Source organism: Osmia bicornis, chromosome 5, assembly GCF_907164935.1.
Source record: "Osmia bicornis bicornis chromosome 5, iOsmBic2.1, whole genome shotgun sequence".
NCBI classification, from domain to species: domain Eukaryota; kingdom Metazoa; phylum Arthropoda; class Insecta; order Hymenoptera; family Megachilidae; genus Osmia; species Osmia bicornis.
The window spans coordinates 3,275,431-3,293,412 of record NC_060220.1 but is presented as its reverse complement, the minus strand read 5'-3'; the positions used below and the strand labels follow the sequence as shown (position 1 = coordinate 3,293,412).

The 17,982-nt window shown below is 36.2% G+C and overlaps 1 protein-coding gene across 2 annotated transcripts in view; it reads left to right on the top strand.

Moving 5' to 3' along the window:
* Window positions 1-17,982, top strand: part of LOC114876909 (dipeptidase 1-like) — an 87,714-nt gene that overhangs the window by 67,487 nt on the left and 2,245 nt on the right. For both annotated transcript variants that reach the window (XM_046285669.1, XM_046285670.1), the window contains exons 3-5: window positions 15,175-15,504; window positions 17,409-17,541; window positions 17,699-17,887. In XM_046285669.1, the coding sequence (XP_046141625.1) occupies window positions 15,175-15,504; window positions 17,409-17,541; window positions 17,699-17,887 (652 nt within the window). The remainder of the gene's footprint in view (window positions 1-15,174; window positions 15,505-17,408; window positions 17,542-17,698; window positions 17,888-17,982) is intronic.

Genomic DNA, 17,982 nt, shown 5'->3' with positions numbered 1-17,982 from the left:
AACCAGCGTCTGTATGCGAGCATTCGTGACCGGATGACAGCGTTTGTGTTTGCATGAGAATCGTTGCTCGGTGTGACAGTACCCGGGAACACACCAACTGCGACACTTCCGTGGAACTTTCTAACGAACCAGCGGAGAGTTTCGAGCGCTATCGATGTAAATCAGGGACCGGGTTATAATTTAATCCGGCTGGACGCAACGATGGGCTGGACTATCGGTGTCGAAGCGGAAATGTTAACCATGAAACGCGTTCTCCGGAATTGTTCCTCGTCCTATCGTCGAACAACTTCAATCGGTGAAGGAAATTTTTCTTTCATCGTTATTGACGTTTTGTCGATAATTTTGCTTTGAGAATATTTAATCAAAGAGAGGGGAGAAATACTGTATGATTACGAGGAAAATCGTGTAGACACACGAGGTGATGGACAAGAGTTTAATATTTTTTTAATGAAATTTTTCATTATAAATGAATTTCACATAATGTTGAAAATTTACTATGCTATATAATTCTTCTTTAAATAAATTTCTGGAATAGAGAAATAGTTTTTATTGTTCAAAACTACTAGCTATAAATTTGTAAAAAACATATCCAAAATATGTGTTATACGAAAAATGAAATAATTATTTAATATATTTGATCATTTTAATTAAAGTATATCATATCATATGCTGTGCTAAACCTACAACTAGCTATTTCTATCCCAGAAATTAATTAAAACAGGATCAACGTTATAATAGGATCAATGAAAATTTGAGGCATTGTTATGGAGATATTTCATGAATTTCATTATTAATTTTATCAACAATTTGACATCTATTCCTTCGATCAAATATACTATAAAATAATAACCAGAATTGTAGAGAAAGAAAATGAGCTTATGATATAGAAAGAAAATACGAAACATATGATCATCGAAAACTTTTTGAAACTTGAAGAATCTACCATTCCTCGAAGTTTCTCTGCTACCGAACAATTTTCCAGGAAATATATCCTCAGATTGCGCCAACCCTTTGGTATAACAAGGTCTGCAGGGAAATCCGTGGAATCGACGATTTTCACGTATGCACCTCGTGAGAACAATTTTTTAAGCTTGTCTTCCTTTCCCGATGGGAATCGTAAATAAAGGCAGCTTGCAGGTTACGTATTGAATAATATTCCACGCCAGTTCGTTCACCATGAAACATATAGTGGTGATACAAAATTTCATGAAAAGTTATTGGAAAATGTTGGGAGTTTGCAAACTTTTTTTGCTGAGGGTTCGTTGAAAAAGTTACATTTACCTCGATGCAAATCATTGCAAAAATATTAATAAACAAAATTTATTTTATTATACATACAGTTGAAAAGACATTTTATCTAAACAATTTTTTTTGCTCACTATGCCAGTTTCATATTTATTCTTTCTCTTTGTAAATTATTTTTGATATATAAGCAACAAATTACTTCCTAGAGGTTAAAAATGATTAAGGTTGATTGAGAGGGAAGAAAGGAAGTTTCCTGGTGATATTGAAGACTGGGTGGTTTTCAAGCACGACTCTTCGAACGAGACCTCGTAACCCCTTTTTAAAACTTCTCGACATCACAGATTTCTCCCTTTCGTTTTTTCTATTTCCTTCCTTTGCAACCCCGTCACGCGTTCGTAAGTTTCGCGAAACGTTTTGCCTTTTATTTCCTTCCCCTGTTCCCGGTTTTCGACCAACGACCGCTAGAATTTCTAATTAGAATCGGTCTAAGCCAGAAAAATTCTATAGCAAGGAAGACTGTCGTCGTTTAAATTTAAAATTCATATAATTTCGTGATTGAAATATATGTACATTCCATATTGTTTCTTTTTCCTTGTATTTTATACTTCTTTGATTTGAAAAGATACCTAGCCATTTTCGATGCTCCTCGTTCGCGTCTGAAGAGGGCTGTTCATCGAGAGAGTAAGACAATTAAGGAAGAGCAATTCAAGCTCAAAGAGAGCCTCTTTCCACTTCTTTCCTCCATGGAATCGTTTCTGAACTCGTAAACGCTAGGGAACGTGACAGTCGTTAGTAGAAAATCGTCTGCCATTAACATAGACACCTGATCCATAAAATTTAGTTCGGTTAATCGCCTCTTTTCGACAACACTACCACCTCCCTACGTTCTTTTTCTTTCTGTTTCTCCTTCGTTTTTATTTCCTCAGTGTTTCTCATTTCCTTCGATTATTTCCTTTCAGTCTTCTCATTGTTGAATAGTATTCTCTCTTATCTCCGTGACTCTTCTCTTATCTAAGCTATAATTTTTTCTATTACCCTTTAACTCCAGTTTACGATCAGCTATTTACCTCTATCACTCTTTTATTCCCCAAAAATACTGGTTGTATTTTTCTCTGTGTCTTCTGTTTACGATTTTCCGTCTTTTTTACACCCATTTCGTGATAAAAGGGTTGAGAAGAGTGATCCTCATTGGAATAACTAAGTAGGGGCCAGAAACTCTGAAATTAAAAAATTCTAAGATACTAAGATTTTAATATTCCAAAATTTTTTCATTCTAAAATGTTTAACTTCCAAACATACCTAGTATACGTCATAAAAGCAACTAGTTACACTAATGATGATCCTCCAAATGAACATTCTCCTAAAATAACTCTACGCCGATCCACGTATCATAAATCCAGCACAAAAGTACAATTCACCGTTTCGAAAGCAATTTTCTTGTCCAAAAGACAAAAGCTCTGTCCCGTTCGTCCGACTGCTTGCTTGTTCTCAAGCACGAAGCGTGCAAATTACAGAGTGGCAGTTTCTGGCACGAAGCGAATTTATTCCAACAGCTGCATTCCTACCCGGTTGCTAGAACATTACAAGTTCTACGTTCCATTAAAAATCGTTGTCATCGTTCTACCGTATACTAACAGACGTACTCGTTGTTGGTAAATTTCGCTGAAATTGCCGTATTTCCCTGCTCGTTATCTGCTAATGCGAACACCGACCATGTGGAAGAACGAACCAGTAAAACGTAACGCAACGCGAATCCTGGATTCACGAACCAAGTCTCGAGCGATTGTTGAACTGGCTTTCGCGAACGATTGGCTCGCATCTGAACGAGATTCTACTTACTCGACGATTTTCCTCGAGCTTTCACGAAATAGAGGATTTTACCAGTTTGCCTGCATGCTATCGTGAGAGATTTTAGGATCAGAGATCCCGTCGTTTCGTGTTTCGTTTTCGAGAACTTTTGAGGTAACACGAGTTAAAATCATTGGATCAGATGCATAAGTGATGGAAATTCAGGTGGGTAAAGTAAAATGTTAAATAAATTAAAATTGTATCTAAGAACAGTGTTTTGAAAAGCTATTTTTATTTTCACCCAAATTAATTTGCAAAATAATCTAAAAATTGTCAAAATCTCAATTACATCTATTGAAAAAAGAAATATTATTTTGCTTCAGATACATGAATGAATCTAGTAATTAAAAACTAATTCCAGAAAATAAAATACCTTCGCCAAAATTTCGCTTCCTAATTTGAACTTCGTTGCATCTAATATTTTCAATAGTATTAGAAATATTTTTTCTCCAAATTTTATCTATCTATTCACCTAATAGCTTAAAAATCATTCATGAAACAAGATTGTCAACAAATAAGAGCATCGAGCTCCTTGATCCTTTTATTCAGACGCGCCAGTGCTGATTTATTTTCACAAGGGGACGGTCAACCAGCCTTCGAAACATGTAATGCCGTTGTAAAAGCATGTAACCACGGCAGGTAGCCCGTTTCCGCGGCGGATCCGATCGTCGTGACCGGAATTCGAAGACTAGGCGCGACCTCGTTCGGCAGGGTGTGTTCTAGTCGGTATCGTTGGTCCAGAACACGAAGAAGGCACGTAGGATTCTACTTGGAGAAATATTGCCGCGAAGGCGGAATACAAAATTGCCCGACATCCCGCACACTGCACACGAATGTTTTTCTTTCCACCTAATACGATCCCAATCCTCCCGATACCGAAACGCGTTCATTCTTATGAGCGACTCGCGGTTCGAATGCTACTTCCGGTTAGCTGATCGATCGAAATTGATTAATATTATTTAATATTACAATATAGAGTCGTGTTTAATTAGTTTAATTAGCCTTGAAATTTAGTAGCCAGATAGCTGACGCAAATATTGTATTTCTCCTTTCACGCATGATATCTAATGCAAATGAAACAATCTACGAGCTCTTCGAGTTTCGCGATGTTATGTTAGATAACAGCGTCAACCGACAAGGGTAACATCCCGCTCCGTTTCTGTTTCCTTGTCCCACGATATTCCTGTGCTCGGTTCGGTCCAGCTATTCCAACCGTTTCACTAATTATAATAACAAACACCTGCAGGCAGCGACTGAAATTTCCATCCTGATCTTAAATCCTTGTTTCGTTTAGAAAAGGACATCCTATCCCTTTAAGTATTGGGTAGAGAGGGTTTGTTTAGGTAGACGATCATTTGGTGTTCGAATATCATTTCTATTTGTTTGATTATTTTTATTAATTAATAGTAAATGAATATATTGGCCAGTATATACTGTATATGTATTTTTTTTTTGTCAGAATATAAATATATATGTGAGGGAAAAAAGGTTTATTAAATTATTAACAAAAAAATAAAAGATACAGAAATACTGCCCCAATAAACACCAGTCATTGGAACATTTGCATTGGGGCGTTACTTGCAAAGATAGCAACAAGAGTAATTTTCATTAATCCTCTAAAATCAAAAATATGCGAAGATCCTTCCTGTTTGTTCGATTCTCCGTGCAGAATACTCTCATAAAAATTCCGTCACCGGGAATATCCGCTTCGCGACGAGCACCGAGCATATTTATTTCCATTCCCGTATCCCAGCGAGCAGAAATTTATATTTGTCACGGGAGAAATTTCGAACAACCCCTCGAAAAGTTGACACTCGTTCACGTATTGATTTTACTTCATCCGTCGAACAACAACAATAATAAAAAAAAAAAAATAAAGAATTTTACTCGATCGAAAATGTTATATATCAATTATCGACAGTTTGAAGAGAGCTACAAAGAGTTCTCCACGATCCTCCAGCTCCATTATCATTTTTCCCGCCAGCTATTGTGGAAGTTCGCCGCGTACAACTTCCGCTAATGGAATACGTTATGAAAACCAGCCTGTGCCTGCCTGCTACTCCCTCCGTTTATAGAATATTCTATTATCGTCTTTATTACACGCTCCGTAAATAAAAGTTTCGTACGCGACCCGACGCCACACGTTACACCAACGTCTCGTGGCAAGAAACTTTTCCATTACGGCTGCCGGAAACTGCTTCGAGGCTCGATGAATAATTAGTTTTCTCCGTTCTGGCGAAACATCGGGCCAGCTAGCTGCTCGAAACTTGCAGCAAGAATATTTCAACCACACGGATCATATTCCACTGAAAGTTTTGTCTTTTTTAGATTCTTCCACTGCCACAGTAGAAACATCGATATACAGTCAGACAGATAGGATAATATAAATTATTTAGAATACCAGACATGATATTTTTCATTTTCGTTTGTTAATTATTTGCTTAAATTAAATTCACAACAAATGCCTGAATTGATTTTATTCTATTCTCTTGATGCAACGTTTCCAGAGATCGACACTCGAATAACAAAAGTCGAAATTTGAAGGTATTATGCAGGTTGTTGGTGGGTTCTTTGAATTTGCGTTAAATCGAATTCAAGAGAGGGTTTCACAGACACGGAGATAGAGAGGATGAACAGTAACATAGGTGGTTTGTTATTCTGGCTTTCAGGTTATTCTAGCACGGAAGGGATTCCAACGCTGTTCTCTGCCAACTTTGCGCTTAGAGTTATGTCCTCGCGGGCAAATGCTGTGCATAACTTCGGCACGAGTGGCTGGCTGGTCTTGCGCGCATCCACGCTTGCAAACCGATGCCAGATAATGTTAAGTAAAATTTAAGACCGGCTATAGTCGCTTCCGGGGGTACACGACACTCCTCAGACCGCGTAATTCTTCGGCGAAAACACGTTGCACTTCGAATCGTTGTTAGTCAGCCTGAGGCTAGCTGAAATTTGCGGATATCCACAGGAGTTATGCTTTTTTTTTCACAGTTTACGGTGAGGATACACTGTGGTAATTGATGACAATCTCTTGTAAATGGAAGCATTTTTATTTCGTACATCTTCGTTTATGTTAACGCTCGGTCGACGGACCATGGAGAGAGACTCGATTTTAATTAAACTGTTCTTTCAGAAATTATTCTTCCAATGTATGAATCTCTTTCCTTTCAGAATCATACATTTAACTTTAAATTAATATCCTTGTATATATTTTATAAGTTTGGGTTCCGATTGACCCATGCTGTGTACAAGGGTTAAACATTCGGGAAACACAGGTGTTGCCAAAATTGAAATACATTATTAAAGACACAATGAAACGTTCAGTTCATCTGATAAATTCAGTGTACTTACCGCAGACTGGTGGGGAAGCGTTAATTAAGGTTTTAATATTAACCAGTGTGTACATAAAATTTTGAGTGGATCACACGAGTGTACGTCGAAAATGTTTGCTAAGCGGTTTGGAGCCGCTGTCATCCTTTCAACCTTAGCTTTTCTATTTTTCAGCAAGTGTCCCTTGCGGTACCTTTCCCTTTTTTTCACTACTAAATCGTCCCTCCCATTATCCATAACTTTAAACAAGATTTTTAATCTTTTTCTAAAGACAGGAAAATAAAATGATATTCCCCATGTATAAAATTTCTAAAAAATTACTCTTTCTATAGTTAATATTAAAAAAGTATTAAGTCATGCTAAGGGTGTTAAGTTAATAACAATTATTAATTTAACAAAATCTCCAAAAGCATATCGATCTTCCAAAACCTAATATCAAAATCTTTTTCATCCCTCTCTCAACAACTCTTCACGGTTCCTCCCTGATCCACTGCAAATTCTCCGATGATCAACCCCTAAATCCAAAGAAATCAAGATATATGTCCACAACATTTATCAAGAGCATCTAACAGTCCCATTCTCGTGATGCTTATCACTTCCCCAAGGGGTTGGTAGAGTCTTTGTCCTGTTCAAAAGACTCTATCAGAAAAAAGGTCTTAGTTGTGCCATCATTCGAATCTCCTGCAATACATGCACTCGATCGTTTGATTTATATGCTACGCGAAATGGGGGTCGACGAGGGTAAAAAGAGATCTTCACGAAATATTTCCAATCTGAAAGTTTCACACTGAAAGTTGGCTGATGGTCGAACCATCCCCGTCATCCATGGCTACTTACTTCCTATGAATCTTCCTGGCCAAGGGAATAACAAAGTTCCTTTAGAAACTTTGCAACAGTTTTATCATTTTTCCACGGGGTTTCTCTCGGCCTCTTTGTTTCCTTTACCCGCACAGCCGAGGAAGAGAAAAGGGGAGGAAGGAATCGCGTGATTCAACAATGAACAGGGGCACCGCGGAATTGTTTCACGAGGGAAAAAACTGGTCTGAAATAAAAAGGTCGCGGGAAAAGCGAGGAGCCAGGGGTGTTCGTGCACGTCGAGACTCCTTTTTTTATTTTATTTTTCTACCTTCGTCGAAAATTAAACGAATGCGCTGTTCCTTTTCTCTTTTTTTCGGGGGTCTTTTGACGCTTGATTCTCCTCCTCCTTTTTCGTCGCCGTTCTTTTGCCTTTGCTGAACCTGTATTTCGATACGTGCTACGCGTAGCACTACTCGTTAGGGTGCAGGTGAACATTTTTCTTGTTTGAAGTAGAAATTAGATAAACCTCTCGGATTTTTGTCTATTTCCAAATAATAAATTTTCAAACTTACAAATTATTTATCTTTCAAATTTTTGAAGTTGGTAATTTGGAAATATAAAAATTTAGAAATTGACAATGAGTGCACATCACTTGCACCCCTCGAATACCCAATTATCCATCACTCTAAATAATTATCCACCACTGTCCCGATAAACTACCAATAGAATAAATTTTCTTATCAAGCTGTTATCAGCAACTTTTCAGTCATTAAATCACGGATCAAGGATCTAGAAGAGTAACGACTATTATACGACCACTTGGACGTCGCGTCGTTCTACTTGGAAAACAAAACGAAAGAGTCATTTAACCTGAACGTAGAAACGTAATCTTAACATTCACACAGTTTCCTATAGTTGTAACGAACAATGTGAGGCCAGGGGCTAAAGGAAAAAAGCTAATGTACTTCGTTACGAAATGACGTCGTAAGGTTTCGAAATTGCTGGAGTGCCGCGTGAACGTAAAAAATCTTGAAGGGTAATCTTATTTTTAAACGACTTCCGCTTCTTCGCCCTGGCTCGTTGTTCCGCCTAAAGTTCCGAAGTAAAAGTGCAATTTACCGCGGGGCTGTTTGCCCTGTTCGAGAGGCTGGCGCGTTTTGAAACCCAAAGCAGAATGGATTCGAGACCGTAGTTAAAAATTATAAACTGCGGCTCAACTATAAACTGTAACGAGCTTTTATCTTTCTCGAGCACTTGCTATGGTCTATAAATATCATTTTGGAATGGTTTTGAAACGAAGTGGAGTTGAAGATCGTTCCAAAAAGAAAATCTTGTACCTATAATAGATTGAATTTGATAACGTTTGGGCATTCAATGGAGATTAATCGTTTTGGTGAAATGATGAACATTTTCGTGGAGCTTTAAGCTTCAAATTGATATACCATAAGTACTATTTCGTTATACTTTTATATCATGAATTCGTATTAGACCTTATGTTCGTTGCGATCCACAACCCGCCATTTTGTATCAACAATATTATCGAAGTCTTTAGGTAGTCATTTTTAATGAACATTAAGCTCTATATTAATGTGTCATGAATGGTATTTGGAAATACTTTTATGTCATGAAATCATGTCAGACTTTTTACATTTTCAAATCAGTCATTCGATACACAGCTAATATTTTGGCTTATAGGCATTAACACATTGCGTTTGAAGGATCAGTAGAAAGATTTCTAACTGAAAATTTAAAGAGAAACTTCACCATGAATTTTGTATCAAAACAATCCAGAATGTTGAAAATGTTAGTACAGATTTCGGACGGTATTGCCTACGGCAGTGTCTATTTTCCACATTGTTGTCTCTCATATTCGGTTACGGTTTCCCTTTTCAAGAATATTCCTACCACTGTGCTATTGTTTATATTCGAAACATTATTCTAAAAACAATAAAAAAAGAAAGAACTTTTATTGTTATAATGGAAGGATCTGATGAAAATCAATGAATCAGGAAGCTTGGTTTTCTAATTATTGTTACAACAGAGTTAATATTCTTGCAATTCGCAAAATTTTACAAGAGAATCTTAGAACATTAGAATATTAAAATCTTAAAATGATTAGGAGGACAGTCCACACTTTTGGACGTCCAAGAGCTAATATAAAAAAAATTAATCACATTATCTTTATTTACTTTTCACAAAACCTAATCCCTTTCGCAAATTCGATGTAACATTATCAAACTACCCAGAAGCAGTTACTTTTTGCTTCAAAGAAGGTTTATCGATAGTTTTACTCGAGTAACTTGTAAACTTCTTGATACTAAGTATCGAAGTTTAAACAGCATTTATCTTGACTAAGTGTGCTTAATCGCCCTATCAGATAATTGTAGGACACGTCAAATTACCGCTAAAAAATTACTGTCCCGTCCCAGAATGACTAACCCTCGGAAAACGAACGTTCTTCTAATTTTTCTGGGGTTAAACTAAGAGATACAACGTGTTCAAATTGCCATCACGTGTTGCAGACATTTTTTTTTTCAATGGCTTCACAGTGCGTTCGTTTATCAACGATGTATCACGATTTATTAGTGCCATCCGTTGTTTCAAGCTCGTTCCAGATGACGTAGGTATTGTAGATACGTTCCTGCAGGAAGCTTGATTTTATTTCCCATTCATTCCCAACGTCGTTTCCCCAAACATTCCATTTTCATTGTACCTTTCGAGATTCATGGTTTCATCCATCAAATGAATTTATTTGACTTCAATTTATTTGGTATACTTTCTTAGGAAAATTTTATTGAAATAATATTCGATAATTAGAAATTACATTAATTTAAAAATTAATACCCTGAAAATTAGAATTTTTTAAATTTTCAGTATTCTTTTTTTTATAATAAATGATGGGACGAAGGAAGCCTAAGCAGCACCAGATTGTACTAAAAAAAAAAATACAAAATTTTCTAATTTGAATTGTTATAATTGCTATAATGTATTAAGTGGAAATGAAACTTATTACTTGAAAGAAATGTTACTGCAGATTATTCTGGTTCTATAAATTCTTATTCATCTCCGTTCGTCCGGCACGTCACGCACGAGCCCCCCTTATATTTTCAAATTATTGAATCACGTACTGTCGGCGACCTGCCCGATAAAGTGGATGCAAGTAAGTGGAAATCTAAGAGTAAATGCCGGGGCGTCAAGGAAGTGAATTGGAAATTCCGACGGTCGCAATTCACGTTACGTGACCGGCTACAGTATTTCATGGAAATTTCTCTGGGGACGCGAACCCAACGGACGAAACGATTCTGTACGCTCACGAAACATCGCGAATGCATCTTGTTCACACGTGAATTTTTCCTTAACTTCGGTATATCGATAAGAAAATGACGAAATTTTCTTCAAAATTGTGCCATATCAAAGTTTAATCCCAAGCAACAATTATTTATAATAATTTATTAATGTTTTATGATTTCCATCCTAAAAGAAATTTCTTATTACCACACTAGTTTAACATATTATACGTTTTTTGTTTAGGGTTGAAATAACCCACAGAAGTCTATTTTATTACTTGGTCTGATTTATCGTCGTTTGTACTACTTACTAATTAGAGTAATGACAATTTCGATGATTTTATGACATAAAAGTACGGTGAAATTGAATTTTCTATCTTCAACAAAACAACTACGTAACGCAAATGGCGTAACTCACCCTGTATTTCGACGGGGTCAACGTGGATCTCTCCCTTGCCACCCAATTTCAAGGAAGCTGTCTCGAGCAGCGAGGTGATAAATTCGGGAGTGGAGGGAGAACACATTAAATTCCTGCCTGTATTCGAAGTAACGATACAGGTACGTGGTCTGATACAAAAGTAATGAGAGCATGTTCATAAGAGTTTTCCTATATTACATTTTTAAAAATCAAATTATCTCAAAGTAACGAAACAATTTTTGTTATAACTTATAAACATGAAATTAACATTTTAAAAAATACATTTTAAAAAAGAGTGCTAACATATCTGTTCTTATTTTTTCTTCCTACCTGAACGGTAAGGGGTTAATTATTCTTTATCCAAGCTCTCAATTTTTACAAAAAAGAATTTCATTATCTTTCAATCAGATCACGTATAGAATGAGGGAAAAAATCAAGCTGCGAAAGAGGGAGAACAAAACAGAGGGAGAAAAGTAAAAAGAGGGATGGTCGTTAGCAACTTTAGTCCGATGTAACTACCCTATTGTGGTTTCACCGAATACGATGCATAGATCCAGCCACGGATCAATAGATCGTCCTTTGTTGCCACTGTCCGTGACTTTCTTCCAGCGTATTCCTTTAATACGACCTTTTATTACGCTCGACATTTGGATGCTGGCCAGTACGAACCACCTTTCCCACCCCTCTGCACAACGCTCCCTCTCCGGCAATGGCTGCTTTCTCGTCGTTAGGTCCCTTCTGTTTTCTCCGTCTCCGTTGCTACGTCGAAGACATTAACGAAGAATCGAGGGCTCCGCGAACCCCTTTTACGATCTTTTAATAAAAACGCCCCCGGGGGAATGTAAATTGCGAGCCGGTTTCGTGTCGATGCTACCTCGAGGAAGATTTGTCGGACCTCCTCCACCTTTATTCTTCTTCTTCTTCTTCGAGGTTGTCGGCTGATATTGGAATTTTTACGACCAGTATTAATTGACTAACACGGGAATAGGAAAAGGAAGTTGTTCAGGTTTGAGGTCGTTTTTTGAAATTTTCACCTGGGAGTTTTGATGAAATTTTATTTATGTTTCTTTTCAAGATTTAGGTTGTTACGGTGAGTCTCTAGTGGAATTTAATCTGGAATTATATTGATATTTTATTTTAATCTTCAATTAATCACTAAAAGAAGGATAATTAAAGAATCTAAGATTTTAGACAACATTAGACATTTTTTAAAACTCGAAATAGCATTAATAAAATATTAATTTCTTAAAAAACAAATGAACGGACCATCAAAAATAAAAGAATCATACTCTGAATATAATGGGTCAAATTGAGAAATAAGTTACAATTATATTGTGCCATTTCCACTATGGCAATCAAACTCTTAATAAATGTATTCCATTCTCTACTCAAAATGAAATGAAAATGAAGCAAGAAATGTTTTGGAATCTCCTTTAGTAACGAAGTCAAGATAAAATAAAATTAGCATGTTACGGTTATTCCCATAGGGTAGTAGGAAACTCGGTCGCTGGCAAGTGGAAAATCATGTGTTAGATCAGACGCGGCTATGTTACTGCAGTCTAGCGGGCAAGTAGTGGAGGTAGCCGTTTGGTCAGACGCTGTATACAACTAAACTACATTGTTCAGCACTCTGCAGTTTCTCTTTTCTTAGTGCATTTACAGTCTTTTGTGTATTAACCAAATGGCATGAATAATATTTTACATTCACAAATTTATATATATTTTATTAACAAAAAATTCTGATACCATTTAATCTATTGCAGTCCAGTATTTTCTTTGAATGATATATCAAGAAACCTTATTCAATTTTCATTAGTTAATGTAATTTTATTCTATTTTAATATGGTTCTAGATTTAAATAAATATAAATGTAACTATATTTTCTATTTACAATTGGAATATTTTAAATACTTTATTATATATAATTTTCATAATTTGCAATCCTAATAATGATTAAAGAAATGTAAATATATTGAGCAACGAAGCTGTATAATTTAAATAATAAAAATTATCAGAATCCTGACTTTTGAACAGAAGTGTACGTTGCACAAAGGAGAATAAAGTTTGAAACTTCTCTCGAAAGGATTTTGTGCTCGCCATTTATTGGAAAGTTAGTTCCACAGATTTTCAATGTTACGATACACTTTCTCCCAGATTCACCTTCGGTAATTCGAAAGAGTAAAAGTTCATTGTATCGCGGTACAGGTTGAAAGCCCCTCTGAAAGGATCGGTTAATGGAAGTTCACGTGTGAAACGTACGATCGTGAAACTTTCCACTCCACGATTAGATCAAATTGTCGTTTTAACGTTCGCTCGTTCCAACAAATTTTTCCTACGATTCGAGCAACATTAAAAGGGAAGTTTGTCTTCTACCTGGACGGACTCTGACAAGTGATTTTCCGTCTTAATCAAGCTGATCAATCATTCCTGTGGCAAGAAGCAATCCGTCATCCCTTTGACGAATTACCGCTGACGAAGCGATCCCGTTTGATGAAGAAGGGTGCAATTATAAGGATTAATCTTATGTTCCATCCTTTGATCAAATCTTTTTCAATAAATTATTTCCTCAGTGAGTGATACAAATGTTCATACTGGAACTAAATTTCATTGTATCTTATTCTCTTAAAAATTCCTTCGAAATTTTGAAATTCAAAAATTTTACAATTCTATAATTAATGTAATTAATGCAATTTTAAAATATAAAAATTTTAAGAGAGCTTAAGGGAGCAGTGCATATATTTTATCTCTATCTAAGTACACCAGTGCATGTCTGAGCTTCAAATTTTTAATAATCCCCTTCTGAAAAATTATTTATTGAAGGTAAATAAAAGCATAGGATTTATTTGAGGGGAAAAGTACAAATCTGATAGAGTTGAACGCGTTCTGAAAACCACATGCAACAATTGTTGCTGGAAAAGGTTCCTTTGACGAAGATCATAAACTATTCATCTCCTTCAGCCCTGTGATGACAGTTACCCGTGTCCCGGGGAACATTTGCAACTCACAAGACGAAACAGTAAATTATTTCTAGACGAAAGGATCAAAGCTGTTCGTTCCCTTTAGCTGCTCACTTGCCTTTGCCTCTTTGGGAAGGCTTTACTTCGTTCTATAGAAACAAACTTGACAGCAAAATGCAAGCAAACATCCGTGGATTAATGAGAAATACATACACCGAAAATTAATATCCGTGTGTAATTAGGAAGATTTTATAAAAGGGCACAGTGTCTTTGAAAATCGTTATTCCCACGGTACACGCAATTATGAACAGCGTTTAACCGGTTGATTAAACTAGCACCGAACTAACGGAGTTCGTAGACCAGCAAGATTTCGGATAATCTAATTACTGGCCGGATGAAGTTTTGATCGAACGACCCTTTGTATAATGAAATTTCTCGATAATTGAGGTTAATGAAATTGATAAGATTATCTGTCTATGTAAAATGGTAATTGTTAAGCGCATATTACCAGTGATTTATGTTATTAATTTTCATATGATGGATATTTGAAATAATATATTTTTAAATCAAGGGTGGATTAATCTTGCGATCACTTTTTAATCAAAAACGTCATTAGATAAACTTTTGTCAAGTTTAAAAATAATGAAACTGTTTTATAATTGATCTAAGAACAAGCAAGATTTGGTACATATTTTATAAAATGATTTTGTTATTAAATTTCAAGGCACCGAAATTTCGAATCATTGTAATATTAAAGTTTTTAACTGAGTTCAATTAATTAACCCATTAAGAAAAGAATTTCTATTTTAATCTAAAAATAATAAACGGGAATTGTTTAAAAATTGGTTTTTAATTTCATATAATACGCGCTTCAGAATGCTGCGAGTACCATCTGTCGTTAAAATAATTTATTTTAATCTCAGTCGGTAATCGACAAAATGTTTCAACCCCGGTAGGTAAATGTTTTCGTTAGGGTTCAGCGCTTAGTTCTTAGATGGCGCCTGTGGTATAATTGGTAGCGGTTATTTTAAATTGAAAGATTTCTAAAAATTTCTAATAAATTCAATAATAATATCTCTAACACTGTAAATTAATTACTATAATTTTACTGCAGTACCGAAGAATGCTATCCATATAAAACCTAAATATCTAAAATCAATACCTCGTAAATTTGAATATAAAAAATAGCTTCCCAGTCCACCTACCCTCAACCAAAGTTCACGTACTCTAATTGTAGTTCCTGAAATTGTTATCCAACAATTTTCAACTAACAAGAAATAATCGATGGTTGCAGTGTGGTGGTCAGAGCGGTGTCTGGACAGCGAGCGTGATCATACTGTCAATTGGAAGCTGGATTGGCAAAGTTGGGCCTCGACCAGCTGATGGCGAGATTTCACACCTGACATCGCCTAGGGAAAGATTAGAGACCGTGCGACAGGTTCTTTCGGAGGTGCCTCTGATCGACGGCCACAATGACTTACCCTGGAACATTCGAAACTTTGTCCACAATCAGTTGGCCGACTTTGACTTTGATAAGGATCTACGACAGGTCGCGCCATGGAGTAAAAGCGCCTGGAGTCAGACTGATCTGGTTAGACTTCGTCAAGGCATGGTCGGTGGTCAGGTAATTATCTTTCTAAATAGCATTTCATTTGGCCCTTTACGTTATTATTCCATTAAGACGATAAGAATTATGCATAAATAAATAGTAAGAAATAAGTCAGGGTTTAAAAGAGAACAAAAAAATAAATAAATGTATAATTATCTATATCATAACGATTAGATAAAAAAAAAAACAAAGTATCCTGAAAAAAAAAAATATGGAGGAACGGTGATTCGAACCATGGACCTTTGGATTTGAAGTCATACATAAATGCGTTACTTTAGAATATAACGAATAATTAACTTGAATTGTTAAAATATCTCCTCAGCAATTAACTGTCTACCCCAAAAGTGTGATACAGAAGTGTTTAGCTTGGCGGACTCTATAAGGTGATAAAGTTTCATTAGTAAGTAAGTGTAACTCTTGGGGAGTTGCCTCGTAAATCCAATGTCTTAGGGTGAAATAAAGAATATATCATCAACCCCCTATTATTAAAGAAATTTTCTTATAATTATACTAACACTTATCGAAGCATACTTAATTTAAAAATTTCAGGGTGTGATCCTCATAAACCAAAGAAGGTTTAATAATATTTCTAGTTCTACTATGGGAAGCATCCTTTTTCATTACTCGAAAACATTGTAATATTCGAATTTTTATCCAGTTTCCACTCGGCAGAGCGGATATCCCGTAGAGTCGCGATATTAAGAAGGACATGACAACGATGACACAGAAAATGTTCCTTTCTTTATGAAAGTTACCGTGTAATAACGGCGTGCGACACTCATAATGAAACACCCGGCTATGGTGTGCAGAAATGAAACAGGAAGGTGGTTCGATATTACGTTCCAGCCGCGCGTTGCTTTCTGTCTCTCCGCTTTCGACCGCAAGCTCGTTACCGGTTCTCTGCGTTTTCTGGCAGTTTCTTTTTGTACCATAGCTGGCCGCATTTCTCCCTGACCCTATACTTTTTCCTGTTTTTATATCTTACTTTCACCACCTTCTCACCGGGTACACCATTATCACGATTTCTTCGCTCGAGAGCACGAAGTCGCGATGGCGCTAAATCCTTCTCTAGACGCGGAATCGTGCCGCATTAACACGTTACGTGGGTCATTAATGGGCTGTGAAGTTCAAAGGAAGCGTTGGTTTAATATTCAAATGGGCAGAGATGAATGAAATGTTCTATAATTGCAATTTGCAAATATTTGCAATTTTAATATACTTGCAATATTTGCAAATTGCATACTTGCTGATTCCCTTTTCTTTTTGAATAAGAAACTTTTAACGACACTTTATTACATCATATCATAATGATCTATCCAACTATAAGTTTCAGTAAATTTTCATACAGAGGATTATTTATAGACGCTACGTGATACCATTATTTGCGGTACGATAAATCATAAGCGTAAAACCACGATCGTTAAATTTGTCACGGTAGCACGCTATGAAATAATGAGTAATAAATTCGGAAACAATAATGGACAGGGATCTTATTAAACTGCAATAATCAACCGAAATTCGAGCTCGCCTGGCTAATTGCAACCATAGATCGTGGCTATAAATATTTGGAAACATATCCTCTTGTATCTGTTAATAAAGAGAACAATAATTTCCTAACCCTGCTGTCTCTCTTCGGGTCTATACGACCCACAATGAAAATTACATTTCCATATGTACCATACTTTTAAAGATTTCTTTTCTCTTACTTTTTTAATATTTTTAATTTCTTACGAATAATTTGTTTAAAAATTCAAATGTGATAAAATGAAAACGTAAACAAAGAGAACAGCAGAGTTAATCTACTTGGAGCACCCTAATTGTAGGTAAAATATTGTACGTAGCCAGTGTACGATATATGAAACACAAAGGACAGTTAGTTAATTAATTAAAGAATAATCCAATGGATTTTTTGTTCATAGTTTTGGGCTGCTTATGTGCCATGCGAATCGCAGCATCTCAACGCGGTCCAGCTGACTCTGGAGCAGGTGGACCTCATTAAGAGGCTCATAGAAAAATACTCTCAACACATGCAGTTCGCTGCATCTTCAAGGGGTGAATATCTTCAGTAAAATCTTTCGATTAACTTTTAATCTGATATTCTTGCCTGACAGCTTCAAATACTTCTCAAGGATAAATTTCAATGTTCCTATTCTGAATGCAAGGAAATACGAAGTGAAAAATTCAGGTTCTGTGTGTCGACGATTTTCAGAAATCTTGGAGGCCCACGGAAAAGGCAGGATAGCTTCCCTAATTGGAGTGGAGGGTGGACATAGTCTAGGAAGTAGTTTAGCCGTTTTAAGGACGCTATATCAATTGGGTGTTCGGTATCTCACGCTCACGCACACCTGTAACACACCTTGGGCAAAGAGTTCGTCGGTGGAAGACGAGGATGAAGATGGTAAACCAGATTTAACCCAAGTCAAAGAATTATAACATACATAATGAATTGTTATGGAGATTCAAACGTCATCCAGATATGAATGATATGACAAA